Consider the following 18,097-nt stretch of genomic DNA (forward strand, 5'->3'; position numbering starts at 1 on the left):
CTGGCACGTACTCAGTTAACATGCATCTAGTCTAGGAAATAGAACTGTGTTTTAACTAAATCCCTGAACCATGTTACAGCCTTTGGGTCCTTAAGACTGCTGTATCTTAACATTTAAATGGTTCTAAAGTTAATACTTCCTATGTGCAGAGGAAAGTTCATATATTTGGTCGCTATTTATCTGGAGAGGTTTCTGTGAGGCTATGTGCAGAGGCCAGTGTTGCACATCAGGTTATGCTGTAAAGGCTCTCTTCAATTAAAAAAAGGGATAAAAATCCAATTAATGTTTTGCAAAAGAGCAAAAAGAAAAAAAAAAACGAACCCCACTTTGGCAAGTTCCTAAAACAGTGGAATCCACAATTTTTCAGTGTCCTTTGTAAGAACATAAATGAGAATACTGGTCAGAAAGAGCCTATACATTGCTTGACTTTTGCAGGAGACTCACCCGTAACCGATAGTCATCTACAGTCCAGATTCTGCTGGCAAAGTCATTTGAAGCTGCTAAGAGATAGGAGCCCTGTGGAAACAGGAGGGATTTAAGTCAATTTCCCACAGTGACTGAAAGAAGTAAACTACTACACCCAACAAGTCTCAATACTATGGGATAGTCATTAGCACAGACAATCCACAGGGTTCACTTTACTGCCATACTGCTAAGAAAGCAACTGGCGGAGGGAAGCACCAATTAGTTTGGATGAAGAAGAAGATTTTCAAGACATTTTCAACAAAGATGTAATTTTTTCATTCCCGAACAATTGGCTATAAAAGGAATAGTGGCCACAGTGCTGGGAGGGAGGGACATTCTTTCCAGACCATTTCTACTCATAACCTCCTTACTGCTGCAAGGATGGTGGGGTTTTCTCCTACTGTGCCTTTACCCAGAGTATTTTTGGCTCTCCTTCCCCACACATAACTCCAGCATCTGCCCCTGCTGTTGGGCCTAGCTGACCCAAACTGCAGAGTGAGGCTCGCCTGATTCTTGTCAATTTCACTCCCATCTACCGGGTTCTCAACAGAGGTAGCTGAAGCTAAGTAAGTTCTGGTCAGGAGATGGACAAATGGGTATACAGGTATCCTGAGGGTGGTGGCTCCTTCCTTTCACTCTAGACAGAGATCATATTTCAAGACACTGTATGGCAAAGTTATTTCTCAAGAAAAATCCCAGAAGGACAAGGCTTGTGCCTGTCAGTGTCAGGTGACTGATTCAGAAAAAATATGGAACCCAGAATGCATCTGTTCTGACAAGATCTGCAATACGATCAAGCCACCTACACCAGAACAAGTTTCTCCCAACAGGTTAGCAACACCAGACAACCCTCTAGTGCAGTGGTCCCCAAACTTTCTCAATCACAACCCCCCCCTTGCCCCGTCCACACCCTCACCGCCCCCCCCCGGGAGTCGGGGCGAGGGTTTAGTAGGGCATAACGGAGGAGGGGGAGCCACACTCTGGGGATGTGTGTGAGTGAGGCAAGGGAAGGGGAGTTGTGCTCAGGGCAGGAGAAAGCCGCTGATACCTCTCTCACTGTAGCCGCCTGAGTGCTCCTCCAGGCTCCAGCAGCAGCAACTGCTGCTGCTCTTCCCACCCTCCAGGGGTGGAGACCGGTTACTGCGAGTAACCAGACTTTTAGTGTCTGGGTGGCTGGGACTGGGGCCACAGCGGAACTGGGGGTAGAGCAGGGCTTAGGTGATGGAAGTGAAATCCTTCAGGCAGTCAGACCTTTTACTATTCATCACAGACCTCAGAGAGGCATCTAAACCTCACCACCAAGTTATAAACATTTCTCAATGCATAAAACAGGAGCAGATACATACAACTCTAGTAGTTTCAAGGAGCTCATAAGGCAGCAGTGGAAATTCACAGCTGGGGTAAGACCTAGCTCATTTTAAAATTCCCAGTAGCCCAGATGACTGGATTCTGTTTATCTTCTGAAAAGTGAAGTGCAGATCAGAGTTCTAGGGCTTGTCTATGGGGTGGGATGAAGAGGGGAATGACTCAGGAAAGTTAATCCAAATTACCTACAGGTGTGAATTTGAAATGGATAAATTAAACTGCATTAAACCCATGTGGATATTCCTAGGGCTGGTCTACACCGGGAACTTACATTGGCATAGCTATGATTCTAAGGGGTGTGAAAAATCAACACCTCGAGACAAAGCTATGATGATCTAACCTCCGGTGTAGACAGAACAATTCTTCCATTGATTTAGCTACTGCCTCCAGGGGAGGTGGAGTAACTACAGCAATGGTAGAACCCCTCCTGTTGCTGTAGTGCAGGGGTGGGCAAACTTTTTGGCCTGAGGGCCACATCGAGGTTCCGAAACTGTATGGAGGGCCAGGTAGGGAAGGCTGTGCCTTCCCAAACAGCCTGGCCCCCGCCCCCTATTCATCCCCTCCCACTTCCCATCCCCTGACTGCCCCGCTCAGAACCCCCGACCCATCCAACACCCCCTGCGCCTTGTCCCCTTACCACCTATCCACACCCCCCTATCATCCTAGAATCATAGAATCTCAGGGTTGGAAGGGACCTCAGGAGGTCATCTAGTCCAACCCCCTGCTCAAAAGCAGGACCAATCCCCAATTAAATCATCCCAGCCAGGGCCTTGTCAAGCCTGACCTTAAAAACGTCTAAGGAAGGAGATTCCACCACCTCCCTAGGCAACGCATTCCAGTGTTTCACCACCCTCCTAGTGAAAAAGTTTTTCCTAATATCCAACCTAAACCTCCCCCACTGCAACTTGAGACCATTACTCCTTGTCCTGTCCTCTTCCACCACTGAGAATAGTCTAGAACCATCCTCTCTGGAACCACCTCTCAGGTAGTTGAAAGCAGCTATCAAATCCCCCCTCATTCTTCTCTTCTGCAGACTAAACAATCCCAGGTCCCTCAGCCTCTCCTCATAAGTCATGTGTTCCAGACCCCTAATCATTTTTGTTGCCCTTCGCTGGACTCTTTCCAATTTATCCACATCCTTCTTGTGGTCCCCTATCCACATCCCCTATCGTCCCCTATCCACACCCCCCGAAAGGCCCCGGGACTCCCATGCCTATCCAACGCCCCCCATTCCCCATCCCCTGACCGCCCGCCCTCCCAGAACCTCCGCCCCATCCAACCGCCCTCTACTCCCTATCCCCTGACTGCCCCAGGGACCCCCTGCCCCTTATCCAACCCCCCCCCCCCCAACTCCTTGCCCCCTTACCATGCCGTTCAGAGCACCAGGACTGGCAGCCGTACCGCCTGGCCGGAGCCAGCCATACCACCATGCAGTCTAGAGCACCGGGGCAGGCTGGCGGCTCTTGCAGCCATGCTGCCTGGCAGGAGCTTGCAGTCCCACCGCCTAGAGGGCTGGCAGCACTGTGAGCTGAGGCTGCGGGGGAGTGGGAACAGCAGGGGAGGATCCTGGGGCTAGCCTCCCCGGCCAGGAGCTCAAGGGCCGGCCAGGAGGGTCCCGCAGGCCGGATGTGGCTCATGGGCCACAGTTTGCCCTCCTCTGTTGTAGTGTCTGTCCATGCTGAAGTGCTTCAGCAGTGCTGCTATAGTGTTTTAAGTGTAGACATACCCCTATTCATAATACAGTGGCCTTAATTTGGTTTAAGCTTAATTCACTGACGTGTCCCTTTGAAACTAGAGTTCAGCCTACTGTATGAAAAAGTTTTGTACTATATTTTAAAATGTTTGTCAGGTATTCCTACAAGTATTTTAACTTGTTTGTTTGGGGATGTATTTCAAAGCATATGTGTGAAACTGGTAGCCGAGCACAAGCTACTGCAATTAATTTCTCCGCAAACACAGACTATGGGTATTATACAAATACTCACAGCACTGTCAAATTCGATACTCGTAATCCCTGCGTTACTGCCAGAGAGAGAACTTTTCAGCTCGCACCTATCTGTATGCAGAAAGAAACAATTAAGCAGTGAATTGGATACAAATAGGGGGAAGGATTTGAACTTCTGGGTTAGATCCATTTGGCCAACACACTGGACAATTACCACAGCAACACAAAAATGAATTACATAAGTGGCAACGGCTTTTGATCAGTTTGCTTGAGCCTGGCTTTACTCCCCCGTTCCGAGTATATTTCAGCTGACCTAACATAACTGCTTCACACTTATATAGTGTTTGTCTGGAACTGTAGAACAGCATGCTCAACTTAAACACCAGCAACTGAGTTAAAAACTTTAGGGGAAATCCATTTTGTATGAGCCAACTGTATGGGATTCTAAATTTGGTATAAAACACAAAGTGTTCTTTATGCCTATGTCTCTTCACACAATAACTCAGAGCAGACACTTACCTCCAAAGACTTCCCAGAGTTTAACTCTCCGATCCATGCCTCCTGTTGCTAGTAACCGGGAAGCAGGACTGAATTGCACTGCGTTCACTTCTCCATCATGTGCATCCTTGGGGGAGGGTGAACAAAAAGCACAATCACAGCCACCCCAAATGACATCAGCACCAAAGAGAACTGTCAGACTGTAGCACCATACAGAGCTTGCTGAAGAGTAGGCTGCACACAATCGTGATCTAGTCCAAATGTGATCATCTTTCATATGCAGAAGGCCCATACTAAATAAAATTAGTAAAGCCTACATTAAACAAATCAGAATACCACAAAAACTCAGGTGAATTACCCAGGTAGTAGGAGCGGTATAGGAAATCTCTGGGATTTCTTTCACCATTCAGCAACCATCTCTATTACATGAGCATTCAAAGCAAGTAACTGGTTCACAAGAGTTTGCTTCAATTTTCCAGCTATAAAATGAACAACGTAGAGTTGCCTTGCACAGACTCAGATTCAAAAGTGGCCTCACCATTCCATAACATATACAAGAGGTCTCAGCTTGAAAACTTGAGATCACACACACCACAAATCAAGACACCCCAACACCCTCAACTCCTTAATCGGTTCTGTGGGATGACATTCAGGGCCATGCTTCCTTACACTGTGGATAACAGGCACTGAACTTATCCTACATTGTCAGCAGCCTCTCCCGCAATCACAGCACTGCTATAGTATGATGGGACAGAGAGACTGTTGGGAGCTGAAAGGGTAATAGGAGTGCGATTCTTTTGTGCACTCAGACCTTTTACTAGTCATCATTGACCTCAGCAAGATGTACATAAACTTAACTATGACCACAAAAGGAGGAACATTAAAAGCATGAAGGATGCATGCACCTGAGTGAATTTTTGTTTTAGGTGGATATCTAGGCTGAGAGTAAAGTCAATATGGATTAAATGGACCTAGCTGCCTTGCCAATTCACGAGTCATCTTCTAGATTTAAAACATTATCTGGAACAGTTTAAACAAGCAGAGCCATATTATTCGAGATAGCATTTGCTACTCAAAGGTCAAATTCTCCTCCTCTTAAGCAGGAAGAGTCTGAAGAATCTTGTAGTTCCTGGATATACTTACAAAGACATACACTGCAGTAGTGGGCACTCTCACTTCTTTACTGGAACCTGGATGCACATCTACATTTTCCTGGGGAGCGGGAAATGAGGACAGAGAGCGCCTCCTGCGATGGGACACAAAGAAAAATACGTTAAATAGAAGAGTGGATGCAGTTCTTCTCAAAGTGGCAGGCACAGACCTGGATGAGCCCAACTATCACTGTGGGTGGATGAGAGACAGGGCCAAAATCCTTACTTTATTCTTTCCCCCCCTCCTTGCAAGACTGCATTTTATCAGATTACATTGTATTCTCTCACATGGCAGTATGCATCAGTTCATGCCTGCACTCTCTCTTACCTAGTTTAACCTTAGTTTGCTCCCACACTATCAAATTCACTACCAGCTAATGTCTGAGCAGTCATCTTTTCTTGTACTAAGGAGTCAAACAATGTAAACATCACAATGAGTTTAGAGGGACAGACTGCAACCCCACCATTGTGTCTAGTTCAGACTGCACTACTGTGGCTGTGAGAAGATCCCAGCCAGTGGAGTACCCTGTTTGAAAACTCAGACTCCAAAACTGTCTTAAAGAAAGACCTTCCACCTAATGCAGGACTCCACTTAGAGGGTCTGACTACAGCACAGTCACTGGAGAAGAGACCCCAGCCAGTGAGGTGCTGACTACTGCACTGTCATTAAAAAGAACCAAATCCACATACTGCTCTATTCAGAAGGACTGCCTGAATTGCTAACTGGAAAGTTTCTAGCCAGTGTTATGAACATCTGAAGACTAATCAGGGTAGTGAAGCTGGGTTCCACATTACTTCAGTGTCATATATTCACATGCTGGACTAAGAGTGGATAATGATTTCACCTGGCAGCATCAGAAGAGTGATGTCCCAAAAGGGAAGACTCAGATAGACTGGAGGGAAAGGTCAGAGGTCAGCATACGTCAAGATGGAAGAAACAGGAAGTTGAGGAGAACAAAAAGAAAAAAAAAGCAGAAACTAGAAGAAAGGCTGACATTATGACATCTCTATTCCTTAGATCATGAAAATTCTGGTGTACATTGAAACCAATATATAAACAAGAAAAGGTGAAGGTGTTCTAACCTACCCAAAAATATTAGTGATAGAGTCCAGAAGGCCTCCAGCAGGCTGGGACAGTCGCTTACTAAAGAGGAGGAGAGGACAGGTTTAAGCCTTATGAACAGATTGTTCAAATGAAGATCAATAAATACAGTTCACAACACCAAGTATCTGGGAAAAAAGAGGCTTTCCCTTTCAGACCCAAGCTCAGGAGGGAAGATCCCATGGGAGCAGCAGCAGCAGATGATGCAGGTCACCATTAACAACAGCTTGGAATATATAAATGGGGGTGAGGTTAAGGACCTTATAAACTTTGAGAAAGGACTTTCTTCATTGGGTTTAAGCAATTTGAAACTTTGTTTAGATTTGTCAATCACTCCTTGACCCCTATTCTCGCAGTTGGGGGCTGTTCATATAACTCTACCCACCCTTGCTGCTGTGTTGTAGTAAGAAATGTGTGTGTTAAGTCTAGGTGGGAAGGGAGTTAAGTAACTTTTCAACAGTTTTCATTAACCACTACCCATTCTTCTTAAGTTATATTGACATTTCAAAAGGCACCTTAAAAAAGGTACAGGAATATCAGTCTACATACCTGGATGTCCGGCTGACAGCTCGCACTGGGGAAGTCTCTTCAGCTGGGTCAGAAGTTTCATCCACAAGCACTTCAATATCATCATCCCTGGAGAAGTATGAGAACATGCCTCCTTTTGAATCAGCCAAATAAGGCCCGTTGTAATCAACTCCCTTTGTCAAACCCCAAAGGCAACAACTCTATTCAGCAATAAAGTGAACGAATATTCCCCCCATACACACCCTCTCAGGTTCCCATATTGGTTTACAGTTAATCTGCATATTACCTAGTTGGTAACTGAGTGGTATGGGCACTTCATACTTAAGGCAGTAAGTGAGCAAGCAAAGCAGAAACTAGGCATAAATCCATTCCAGCACGGAAGTAATTGATATTGTTTTTCCAATCTGTACAATCTCTGCTCTCACATGAAACCCTACCATACTGTTTACGTAGTCCCAACCTTTTCCAGACTTAAGTGTCTCCAGTGGCCCTCACTCCCAGATCAGGAGAACTATTCCAAATGCCAAAGGGACTGCATCACAGAAATTGTATTCTGTTAGGATACGAGTTCAAATTCACTGAATGAACCTGTCTTAGGACTTTCAAACTTGAATTGATATTCTTAGTCACAGCAGAGTTCCTCATTCTATAAACATACAAATAAGGAAATTTACTACATATTTTATTTTAAACTGACTTTTCAAGTTTTAACACTCCTCTATCACAATTACTGAAAATAAAAATATCAATTACCCTAATTCTCTATAAAAATTAGGGCTGTCGATTAATCAGTTGACTGATGCGATTAACTCAAAAAAATTAATCACAATTAATCACACTGTTAAACAATAGAATACCAACTGAAATTTATTAAATATTATTGGTGTTTCACATGCTCAAATATATTGATTTCTATTACAACACAGAATAGGAAGTGTACAGTGCTCACTTTGTATTATTTTTATTACAAATATTTGCACTGTAAAAATGAAACAAAATAGTATTTTTCAATTCACCTAACAAGTACTGTAGTGCAATCTCTATCGTGAAAGTGTAACTTCCAAATGCAGATTTTTTTTTGTGGACATAACTGCACTCAAAACGAAAACATAAAACTTTAGAGCCTACAAGTCCACTCAATCCTTAGCCAATCGCTAAACAAGTTTGCTTACATTGACAGGAGATGTTGCTGCTTGCTTCTTATTTACAATGTCACCTGAAAGTGACAACAGGCATTCGCATGGCACTTTTATAGCCGGCATTGCAAGGTATTTACATTCCAGACATGCTACACATTTGTATGACCCTTCAAGCTTCGGCCACCATTCCAGAGGACATGCTTCCGTGCTGATGATGCTCGTTTAAAAAAAAAAGTGTTAATTAAATTTGTGACTGAATCCTTGGGGGAGAATTGTATGTCTCCTGTTCTGTTTTACTCACATCCTGCCATACATTTCATGTTATAGCAGTCTCGGATGATGACCCAGCACGTTTGTTTTAAGAACACTTTCACTGCAGATCTGACAAAACGCAAAGAAGGTATCAATGTGAGATTTCTAAAAATAGCTACAGCACTTGACCCAAGGTTTAAGAACCTGAAGTGCTGTCCAAAATCTGAGATGGATGAGGCATGGAGCATGTTTTGAGAAATCTTAAAAGACAAACACTCAGATGCAGAAAAGACAGAACCTGAAACACCAAAAGAAGAAAATCAACCTTCTGCTGATGGTATCTGACTCAGATGATGAAAATGAACATGCAATGGTCCGCTCTGCTTTGGATCGTTATCCAGAAGAACCTATCATCAGCATGGACACATGTCCTCTGGAATGGTGGTTGAAGCATAAAGGGACATATGAATCTTTAGAGCATCTGGCATGTAAATTTCTTGGGACGCTGGCTACAACAGTGCTATGCGAACGCCTGTTCTCACTTTCAGATGACATTGTAAACAAGAAGCGGGCAGCATTATCTCCTGCAACTTGTAACCAAACTTGTTTCTGAGTGGTTGGCTGAAGCAGGACTGAGGGGACACGTTGGCTCTACAGCAGAGGCGGGCAAACTACGGCCCGCGGGACCCTCCTGCCTGGCCCCTGAGTTCTTGGCCTGGGAGGCTAGCCCCTGGCCCCTCCCCTGCTGTTCCCCCTCCCCTGCAGCGTCAGCTCACTGCGCCGCTGGCGCAATGCTCTGAGCGGCAGGGCTGCGAGCTCTAGCTGGACAGCGCAGATGCAGAGCTGCGGCCTGACCCGGTGCTCTGTGCTGTGCGGTGGCTGGCTCTAGCCAGGCGGCATGGCTGCCTGTCCTGGTGCTTTGGGCGGCGTGGGCCCCAGGTGCTCCAGGTAGCGTGGTAAGGGAGCAGTGGGGGTTGGATAGAGGGCGGGAGAGTTCAGGGTGGTGGTCAGGGGGAGGGGTTGAATGGAAGCAGGGGTCCCAGGGGGGCAGTCAGGAAGGAGAGGGGGGTTGGATGGGGTGGCGGGGGGCAGTCAGGGGGAGGGGTTCCAGGGGTGGTCAGGGAGAAGGGGTGGTTGGATGGGGCAGGGGTCCCAGGAGGGCAGTCAGGAATGAGAGAAGGGGTTGGATGGGGTGGCGGGGGGCAGACAGGGGTGGGGGTCCATGGGCCGAGCTACGCCTGGCTATTTGGGGAGGCACAGCCTCCCCTAACTGGCCCTCCATAGTATTTCAGAAATCCGATGTGGCCCTCAGGCCAAAAAGTTTGCCCATCCCTGCTCTACAGTTTTACATTGTTTTAATTTTTGAATGCAGTTTTTTTTGTACATAATTCTACATTTCTAAGTTCATCTTTCATGATAAAGAGATTGCACTGCAGTACTTGTATTAGATGAATTGAAAAATACTATTTCTTTTGTTTTTTACAGTGCAAATATTTGTAATAAAAAATAAAAGTGAGCACTGTACACTTTGTATTCTGTATTGTAATTGAAATCAATATATTTAAATGGTATTCTATTATTGTTTAATTGTGTGATTAATTTGTTTAATTGCTTGACAGCCCTAACAAAAATACATTCATGCATGGTGATGAGAAGAAGAGACACCTTTCACACCAGACAGGAGAAACAGATTTATTTCCCAGACCTCAGTTTTAGCACACCTCTAGTGCCTGAAATTAGGGTTACTTACTGTTCAACTGGCAGTGGTTCCTTGGCAGCTTCCGCTAACTCTTTCTGCAACTTGGCTTGTCGCCTCCTGGAGGGGAAAAAAAACAAAGTTCTTTACATAATCAAACCCTATAATGATATGTCAGCAAAGAAACCTAGTGAGATTATATGATGCTAACACAGGAATCACATGCCAAGGAGGCAAGTATGTAAGCAGCATTTGGAAAGAGAACACTTTGAAGACTGCATGCATGGCTATTAACCAGAAGTTATGAGGAACTGATTCAAGTTAATGAGTCACTTGGCCAAATAGCAACTAAGTTAACGGGATACAGAAAATGAAGAAATTGTTTAGGTTAGTCCAAGGGGGTAAAACTAGAAGTAACCAGTATGTTATACAACCATGGTAAAATCAGAAGACAGATTCCAACTGTTTGATCTGTTAGACTAGAATAGTTTCCTGAGGAAATAGTGGAAAAGTAATTACTTTAGTCATTTACAATTAGACAAAGCCCTGGAGAACATATTTTCCTTTGTTGGCCCCAGAGAATGAACATGAAGTTCCAGAAGCTTTTCTGCCTTGAATGTCTAGGTTTTCAGAGTAAACAGAAGACTCTCGGAGACAATGGTCGCTCTAGGACTGGCGTACTCAAATCACGCTTATGATCATATATGGTCAACATCTCACCTTGAGTCCTTCTCATTCTCTGCATTGAGCCGATTAGCTTCCTGAGCCTTCTCTGCCATCCAACGTGTGACCAACTCTTGGTTGTCTTCAGTAGTTTTCCTCAGTTTCTCTTCTAGGGCAGTGAAGGTGATCTGGAGAGCATCATACTCATCCTTCAGTGTTTGATTGGCTCGCTCAAGTTCTTGCAGCTTGCTGCGCAGTTCCTGGCACTCTGTTTCCAGCTCAGAGATCTTTTGCATGTATTCTGCAATCCTGGAAGAGCAACACCATAAATAACACAATGAAAAACACTCTCTGGTGCAGACACAATCTTTTTGGTGTGTGTTTGTACTGTGCATAGCACAACAGGGTCCTGGTCTATGGCTGGGGCTCCTAGGCAGAACTGTAATACAAAACAAACACCTGACCAAAAATGTAGGTCTCATGCCCTATATCACAAAGAAGAAATGCTCCTACTCACTTTGCTTCGTTCATCTGCATCTCTCTGTCTTTCTGCTGCATTTGATTATTCAAATCAATCACTGACTGGGCCAACTAGGGAGAGAAAAAAAATTTACAAAAAATGCAGGGATGCCACCTGTACTTCAGCCATTCATTGGCTCCTAGTCAGAATGTGGCAGTCCAACTTTATAAGTAATGTGTGCATCTTTCAGAACTTCCTCTTCTTCAAAGACAGTAAACAGTTCTGGACACAGTACTAGCAGATAGTATCAGACTGGAAAGTCTGCTACTTAAGAGTAGTAGTCATCACTGTTACTGTCCCTTACTATCTCAGCCCTGTCAGGCAGAAAGGCTCCTTTGGATACAACCACATCAAACGTTGAGGATACATATGAGGAAGAAATATTTACTTTTTTCAAATATCACAAAAAGCATGGAAATAAAGTAGCAACCAGAAGATTCACTTATGCAGGAAAAGCAAATCCTTTGAACTATAACAATACTACAAGTTAATCACATGAACAGGTTGCACACTCTGCAACTGAGAAGCGTCAAGGGATAACAAACCTATCAGAAGTTTAAATTTGACAATAGCAAAGATAATGAAAAAGGATCAGAATCCAATATCTTTAGACAATTACTGCACAGACACCATGCTCACAAAGGGCCACAAAATACATGAAAGAGGACTTTCTAACCTCACCACGCTTCTTATGCAGCTCTGTCAGCTCCTCTTGATGTTTAATCCTCAGCTGGGCCATTTCCTGCAATTGAGCTTCATTCCTTGTGCCATCATGCCCTGGACTGGAATTTTAGAGGAAAGATTTCACAAGCTAGAAGTTGATGACTTCTGAGCCTCTGCCTAGGTAGCCTCATAACAGCATCTCCTGCAATTTCAAATTTGCGTAACTACATTCAAACATTAAGGTAGAGTTAAAACCCTCCAGGCAACCAGCCTCTACTGAAATTTATTACGAAAGGAAGTCTCATGCATAATTCTAAATTCTTTATAGTCTGTCTATACATCTCATTATCCCCCCAATTAAAATAGCCAGACCTAGTGGGGCATGACATTTAAAACATCATTTAAACGCATCCTTCAATAACCCTCTTGAAACTCCCTGTCAAGAAGTCTACAGTATAAAAAAAATACTTGAGGTCTTTGCATCCTAGAAGTAGGGACTCTACTTTCCTTGAGTGAGCAAACATGTGACTTAATTCCCTTCAACTACAGGTCTTAAGGACAGAAGTTGTTCTTTTGGACAAGAATACTCCTCTCCAGTACTACTCCATAATCCTCAGCTCAGACTTTCAGTTTGTTTCATAAAGTTTTTTGTTTCTTTGTCTCTCATGGGGCTGAGGGTGGAGGGGTTCATTCCTGACCTAGAACTCACCTTTTCCTGTCATGTTGTTGTACCCACCCCGTCATGTAATTCTACTTTTTCCTCTCTTAATTGTATGCCTTCAGATATACCATCACATTCTGACACCATTTCCCTGACTACCCTTCATCAATGCCTTCATCTCCTCTTGCACCTCCCTAAACTTGATCTCCCCACCAAGGACATGCAGAGTTGCTGCTGCCTGCCTTCTGACATAGTCTTTATATTCCAAGAATTCCATTGACTCCCACATGCATTTGAGGTTATACAACAAAACCTTCCTCTTTGGACCTACTCCTCCTTGTCTTCCTCTCCCCACTTCCTTAGTTCATTTAGCCCTGGTCTCCTCCACATACTCATCTCTTTGTGAGAATGTTTTTTCTTCTACAGCTTCTTATATCTAGAATATCATACTGCCATCTTTTTGCCTCTTCCTAAGTCTTAGATAAAAATAATTTAGCCCTTTCCTGTACATGGTACATTTTCAATTTCTCTCCTGTTCTGATTGTCACTTTATAAACATTTAATTTTTCTTCAGAGGTTGAGTCCTAGCCTAGGGCAAACACAAGTCTTACAGCACGCCGTAAACCCAATGCTGTCAGTTACTAATTGCATTATTTTTAATTTACAAGTCGTCACTCTACTTATGGGCCCTATCCCCCCCCATTAACAGACCATTCTATAAAACCAGACTAAAAAGTAGTTCCATAATACCCTCTTCTCCCAGAACAATTTTAAGCAGTTTGGAAGGGTTCCTTGATTTTCCAGGGATTGAGTTCACTCTCTTAACTACAAAATAGAACTTAGACCCAGCTATGTTAAGAGCTCCTGGTTTTAGGTTAAAATAGAAGCAAGATGAGGCTTTTTATACAGTACCCCAAGGACTGCAAAAACTGCAAGGTTGGGTGAATTTAAAGTGGTTTGTGGAGGGAGATGATGGCGCCTAGAATTCTTCAGAAGGCAGCATGTTCCAGGGGATAGGGCAATGGACTGAGAATCAGGGAACCTGAGTTCTATTCCGTGATCCGCTACTGATCTGTTGTAACACCTTGGGCAAGTCATTTGCCCTCTCTGTGCCACTGCTTCTTCTCCCACACTTTGTCTATCTTCTCTATGGAAGTTGTAAGCTCCTTGTGGACTGGCACTGTCCTATTCTGTTCGTACAGCACAGAGGAGTCCTGATCAGGTTGGAGCCAGTAGAAACTAATATAAACAATACGCTACCCATCACAATAACCAAAATCTTCTACGCTTTTTGGAAGCTCACACACAGGAACATGGAGGTCAATTTTTAAAAGATGTAATTCAAGCAAAGCAACTTTTTTAGAAGTTAAAAAACCCACAGTTTTTCTAAAACAATAAAAATCAGAAAATAGACATACTAGTAACCCTAAACAGTATAAGAAGGAAATGTGCAGTATCTGTTTGCGTAATCACCCTATGTTTGGTACTCCGGGGAGAAAAGAGGCGGGAGAGATGGGACAACCTAGCTAATCTGCTCTGAAGACCATAAAAACAGAAAGGAGTCAGAGTGACAGATTAGTGTTCTGAAGGGAAATGAATGTGAGAGGGACACTAGTATGTGGTCATTTCAAACTTCCCTCTCACTTTAGTTTACATAATAACAAATATTTCTATTTTGCCTGCAACAGTACCACTTTGAGCTGTTCTTACATCAGATCTCACAAGCTAAGTAGGCTCAAACCAGGTCACCAATAGAACAGGAGGTCTAGGTTTTTAGGAAGTGGTGTTGATAACTTTTCCTACCCAGGTAGCACTTACCCAGTGGCCCAATGTGATAATAGAAAGCAATTACCAGACAGCTGTATGTCCAAAGGTAGTTTAAAAAGTCCCGAGGGAACACCTGTTATCCTCTGACTTACCATGGATATGGAAGTCAGTTCAGGTGGAACCAGCCATTCCCCACTCAAGCCTTTAGGGGAGGTAAAGACAGTCTCCCAGAGACCCATGGTTGTGGGATTCACTCCCTATCAAGGAGTACAAGAGTATACTGAGGGCACTTCCAGAGTAAGGCTTAGGATTTTACTTTTAAGGCTTTGTTTATATGTACTGTAGTCCTTCCCGTCTTTGCTCTTGCACTATTATTCAACTGGCCATAGCCTCCCACAAATGAAAGTTGGCTATCAATGGCACAATCTATTTCAGATGGCAGGGCAGCCTGTTACAATCCCCACAAACATAGCTTTTGCCAGAGCAGATACTTGTACAACCTTAAATATTATGGTCACCAAAGAACCTTTGAGATATTTCATAAGGGTATCAGCCTGTGTGCTGGCAAATTTCTAACAAGTAATTACACTCTAGTTACTTAATGTTTTGCCTGTGGTATGCCAGCCAAATTCTATTTCAACTAATTACACTCTACTTGCCTAATGTTTCACTTGCAGTTTATGTACGACACAGTATTATTCATTTCCTATCCTCAGCAGTATACAGTGGTTTTACACAATATGTTTTCCACTTTAGAGGTAGCTGCACTTCATTGGTGGGTGAAGTAATTCGTATACATCAACTTTATAATTGTCATGAATATTGAAGTCTACTATTGTGCCCTTATTGCAATATCATCAGTCCTGATCTGTTACTGTTCATATGCAGTCAATGCAAGGAACTAACTGTAGCTGGGTTTTTCCTACAGCAACAAAGCTTTCTGAAGCTAATGGCCACCTGGCTTTTTTTTTGCATGGGGGGGTGCGGGGGGGAAAGAGGCATGGCGCGGCAGCAGAAAGAAGGGAGAAGAGAAGAGAATGCACTCTACCACCTCATTTTTCTCCCTAAGGAAGTCTTCATGACTCATGAGACCATGAAGCCACCAAGTTTGAAAACCTCTACCTTAAGTACAGACCTGGTCTTTCCCTACAATGCTTATGAAATTGGACAAAGTCACTAACTGAAGTAGTATTGTAAGCCAACAATGAGAAGTAGTATAAGAGTTATGGGGCAAATAGGTCCAATAGCATAATAGCCCAATTTAGCCCATATCAAATACAGAGGCTGCTACACATGACCAAATAAATCATTATCTGTCTGAAAATCTATTTGTAAGATAGCTTTCCAAAAGAATGGACTTAAACTGGGTAACAGCTGCAAGACCTTGTAATGAAGTGATCTACAACCTAATCTAGGTTTATCAGGAGCTACTGGAATATTTGGTTCCAAGTTACTGTAGTAACCTATAGAGCATAACGTTTTAGTGTATGAGAGACAGCTGATTGAAATGTTCATCTCCCAATCCTGATTGAAAAAGAATTCCAAGTACCTGATCTCATGTCTGCTTTGCAAGTCATACTTTTCTGCTTGCAGCTTATCAGCCAGCACGGCATGGAGATCAGTCTTCTCTAGCAGCTTGTTATCTAACAGGGCAAGAAAGTGCAATTAAAAAACAAGTGAGGAACAAAACCAGCTTTCTCCATTTATAAGCTTTCAGGATCTTGTAGTTATTCCTACACTAACTCATCATATGACACTAAGTCACACTGTGATACACACACCCTGTTTTGACTTTGGTAGACAGTGGTTTTATTCCTACTCAGGCTTAGATAACCTCTCAGAAACTGAGACAGTAGGGACCAATTCTGCAAAGTTTTATTCAGAAGTAGTCTTTACTAAAATGTACTGCTATTGATATATGTGGGACTTCTCATGGGAATATGGGTTTGAAGAATCCATCCTTGAACTCATCCTAGGCAAAGGCAACCAAAGCACAGCTTGTAGAACATAACCAACCCTCTAATGTTTGTAATACAGCCCTAGAAGAGTATTTTACACTATGGGGGAAAAAAAGTAACGTGTTAGCATTAGCATGGTAGCACAACAGTTGCGGAGCACCCATTTGCTTCTATTTGCTCACATTGCAACTATAGGTAAAAGAGATGGCCAAAAAACAAGCTCAAAGTGAAAAACCAACTATATTGGACAAGACCAACACTAAAGACTTAACAAACCCCCAACTAAAAGTCACTATAGGCAATACTGGTGCTGGCTTCAAACCAACAAATATCTGAACAATGCCTCAGAGGAAGTACCTTAAAAGATGAAAAGATACTTCTCACACCATCCACAGTGCAAACGGACTGAACTGAAACCAGCTTCTCTCACATATTAAATGTGAAATACTACACTTAAGAATGAACAAACAAACCAGTGCTTTGATCTTTCATTATATACAGTGCAACAGTAATAATCATAGTTAAGGTTGCCCAACACTTTCAATTATATCCCCATTTTCAGGTACTTATAACCTTACCAACTTTGGGAACTGTGGGATGCAGAGGGCACCCACTCTGCTATGGTTTAGAAGCATGGTAGTGAGGCTGCACAGCAAAACGGTGGTTCGTTACACACACTTACACTGGAGGATGATCTCTTCAAAGGCTTGTCTCTGCAGCCGGTCCCGGCGCCTCAGCTCCTCTGCAATGTGACGTTTCCACGTGGGGAAACTCGCAGCTCTGAGCCCAGAAGTCATCGCACCAGCACTGGGCTCAGCGTCCCGGTTTTCTACTGAGCTGAGCGGCACCAGGCTAAGCAAGTTGCTCCTGCCACAAACACCCTTGCAGGCAAAGCCTTGCGACTTCCCAGTGCTCAGGACCTCGTGGTTTGTGGAGAGGCCAGAAGAAGGGCGCACAGGCAGAGCGAGCCGCAGACGGGACGAGGGGCACTAGTGGGGAGCAGCGGGGAATACACTCGGGCAGGGGCACAGACACTCTGGGGCAGGGAAGAGAAATGCGGGCTGCGGGGGTTGAGTAACGGCAGGACACACTGACTGGGGGAGAGAGGGGGTAGCTGGCAGCAGGGCGGGGCGCACAGTCGAGCGGGGCAGCAGGGGGCACAGCCGGAGGCAGGGGGGGGGGTGTAGGGAAGTGGTCAGCTACCAGCAGGGCGGGGAGACGGGGCACCTGCGGGGAGCGGGGCACGCAGCCTGGGCGGGGCAGGGCAGAGGGCACCTGGCAGCAGGGCGGGAGGAGAAGACAGCGAAAGAGTCGGGAGGGGCCTGGGGACGGGCCGGGAGCAGCAGGGCCCGGCTCCCCAGATGGTTCTGACAGGCGGGGGCCTCTCACCACCACTCCCTAGCCTGGCCACAGCCACTGTCCCGCTCGGCCGCTCCCCACCGGCGCCATTCTCCCGAGCCGCACCTCACCGGGGGCCTGAGCTCTCCGCGTCGCACAATAAAGCCGTTGCCGGTTGGCTCCGCCGCCGCCGCCAGGCTGCCCAGCCCGGACAGCAGCCCCTTCCCGCCTCCAGCCAGGGCCCTAGCGGGCACCGCAGGCTCTGCCAGCTCGGGCGGCGCCTTCGCTGGGCTCGCTGCGGGCGAGTCGCAATCACTATCCGGCGAACACGCCAGCCGCCTCGGCGCAAAATGGCAAGTGAGGGGGCCTCCCCGGGCCGCCATTTT

The 18,097-nt window shown here is 44.8% G+C and overlaps 1 protein-coding gene and 1 non-coding gene across 3 annotated transcripts in view; both read right to left on the minus strand.

Moving 5' to 3' along the window:
- The window catches only part of ATG16L1 (autophagy related 16 like 1), a 28,003-nt gene extending 9,962 nt beyond the window's left edge, over positions 1–18,041 (minus strand). The window contains exons 1-12 of one of the 2 annotated variants that reach the window (XM_077825993.1): positions 17,056–18,041; positions 15,965–16,058; positions 12,001–12,106; positions 11,322–11,395; positions 10,862–11,113; positions 10,196–10,261; positions 7,076–7,162; positions 6,512–6,568; positions 5,417–5,519; positions 4,295–4,400; positions 3,816–3,886; positions 445–516 (exon numbers count right to left, since the gene is read on the minus strand). In XM_077825993.1, coding sequence (XP_077682119.1) covers positions 445–516; positions 3,816–3,886; positions 4,295–4,400; positions 5,417–5,519; positions 6,512–6,568; positions 7,076–7,162; positions 10,196–10,261; positions 10,862–11,113; positions 11,322–11,395; positions 12,001–12,106; positions 15,965–16,058; positions 17,056–17,170 — 1,203 coding nt within the window. In that variant the 5' untranslated portion in view covers positions 17,171–18,041. The remainder of the gene's footprint in view (positions 1–444; positions 517–3,815; positions 3,887–4,294; positions 4,401–5,416; positions 5,520–6,511; positions 6,569–7,075; positions 7,163–10,195; positions 10,262–10,861; positions 11,114–11,321; positions 11,396–12,000; positions 12,107–15,964; positions 16,059–17,055) is intronic. The other variant, XM_077825994.1, reaches the window with a different exon arrangement.
- LOC144270711 (small Cajal body-specific RNA 6) lies at positions 4,833–5,106 on the minus strand. Its single transcript, XR_013347217.1, has one exon.
- Positions 18,042–18,097: the final 56 nt, after the last annotated feature.

The sequence above is a fragment of the Eretmochelys imbricata genome, chromosome 9, assembly GCF_965152235.1.
Source record: "Eretmochelys imbricata isolate rEreImb1 chromosome 9, rEreImb1.hap1, whole genome shotgun sequence".
In the NCBI taxonomy this organism is placed as follows: domain Eukaryota; kingdom Metazoa; phylum Chordata; order Testudines; family Cheloniidae; genus Eretmochelys; species Eretmochelys imbricata.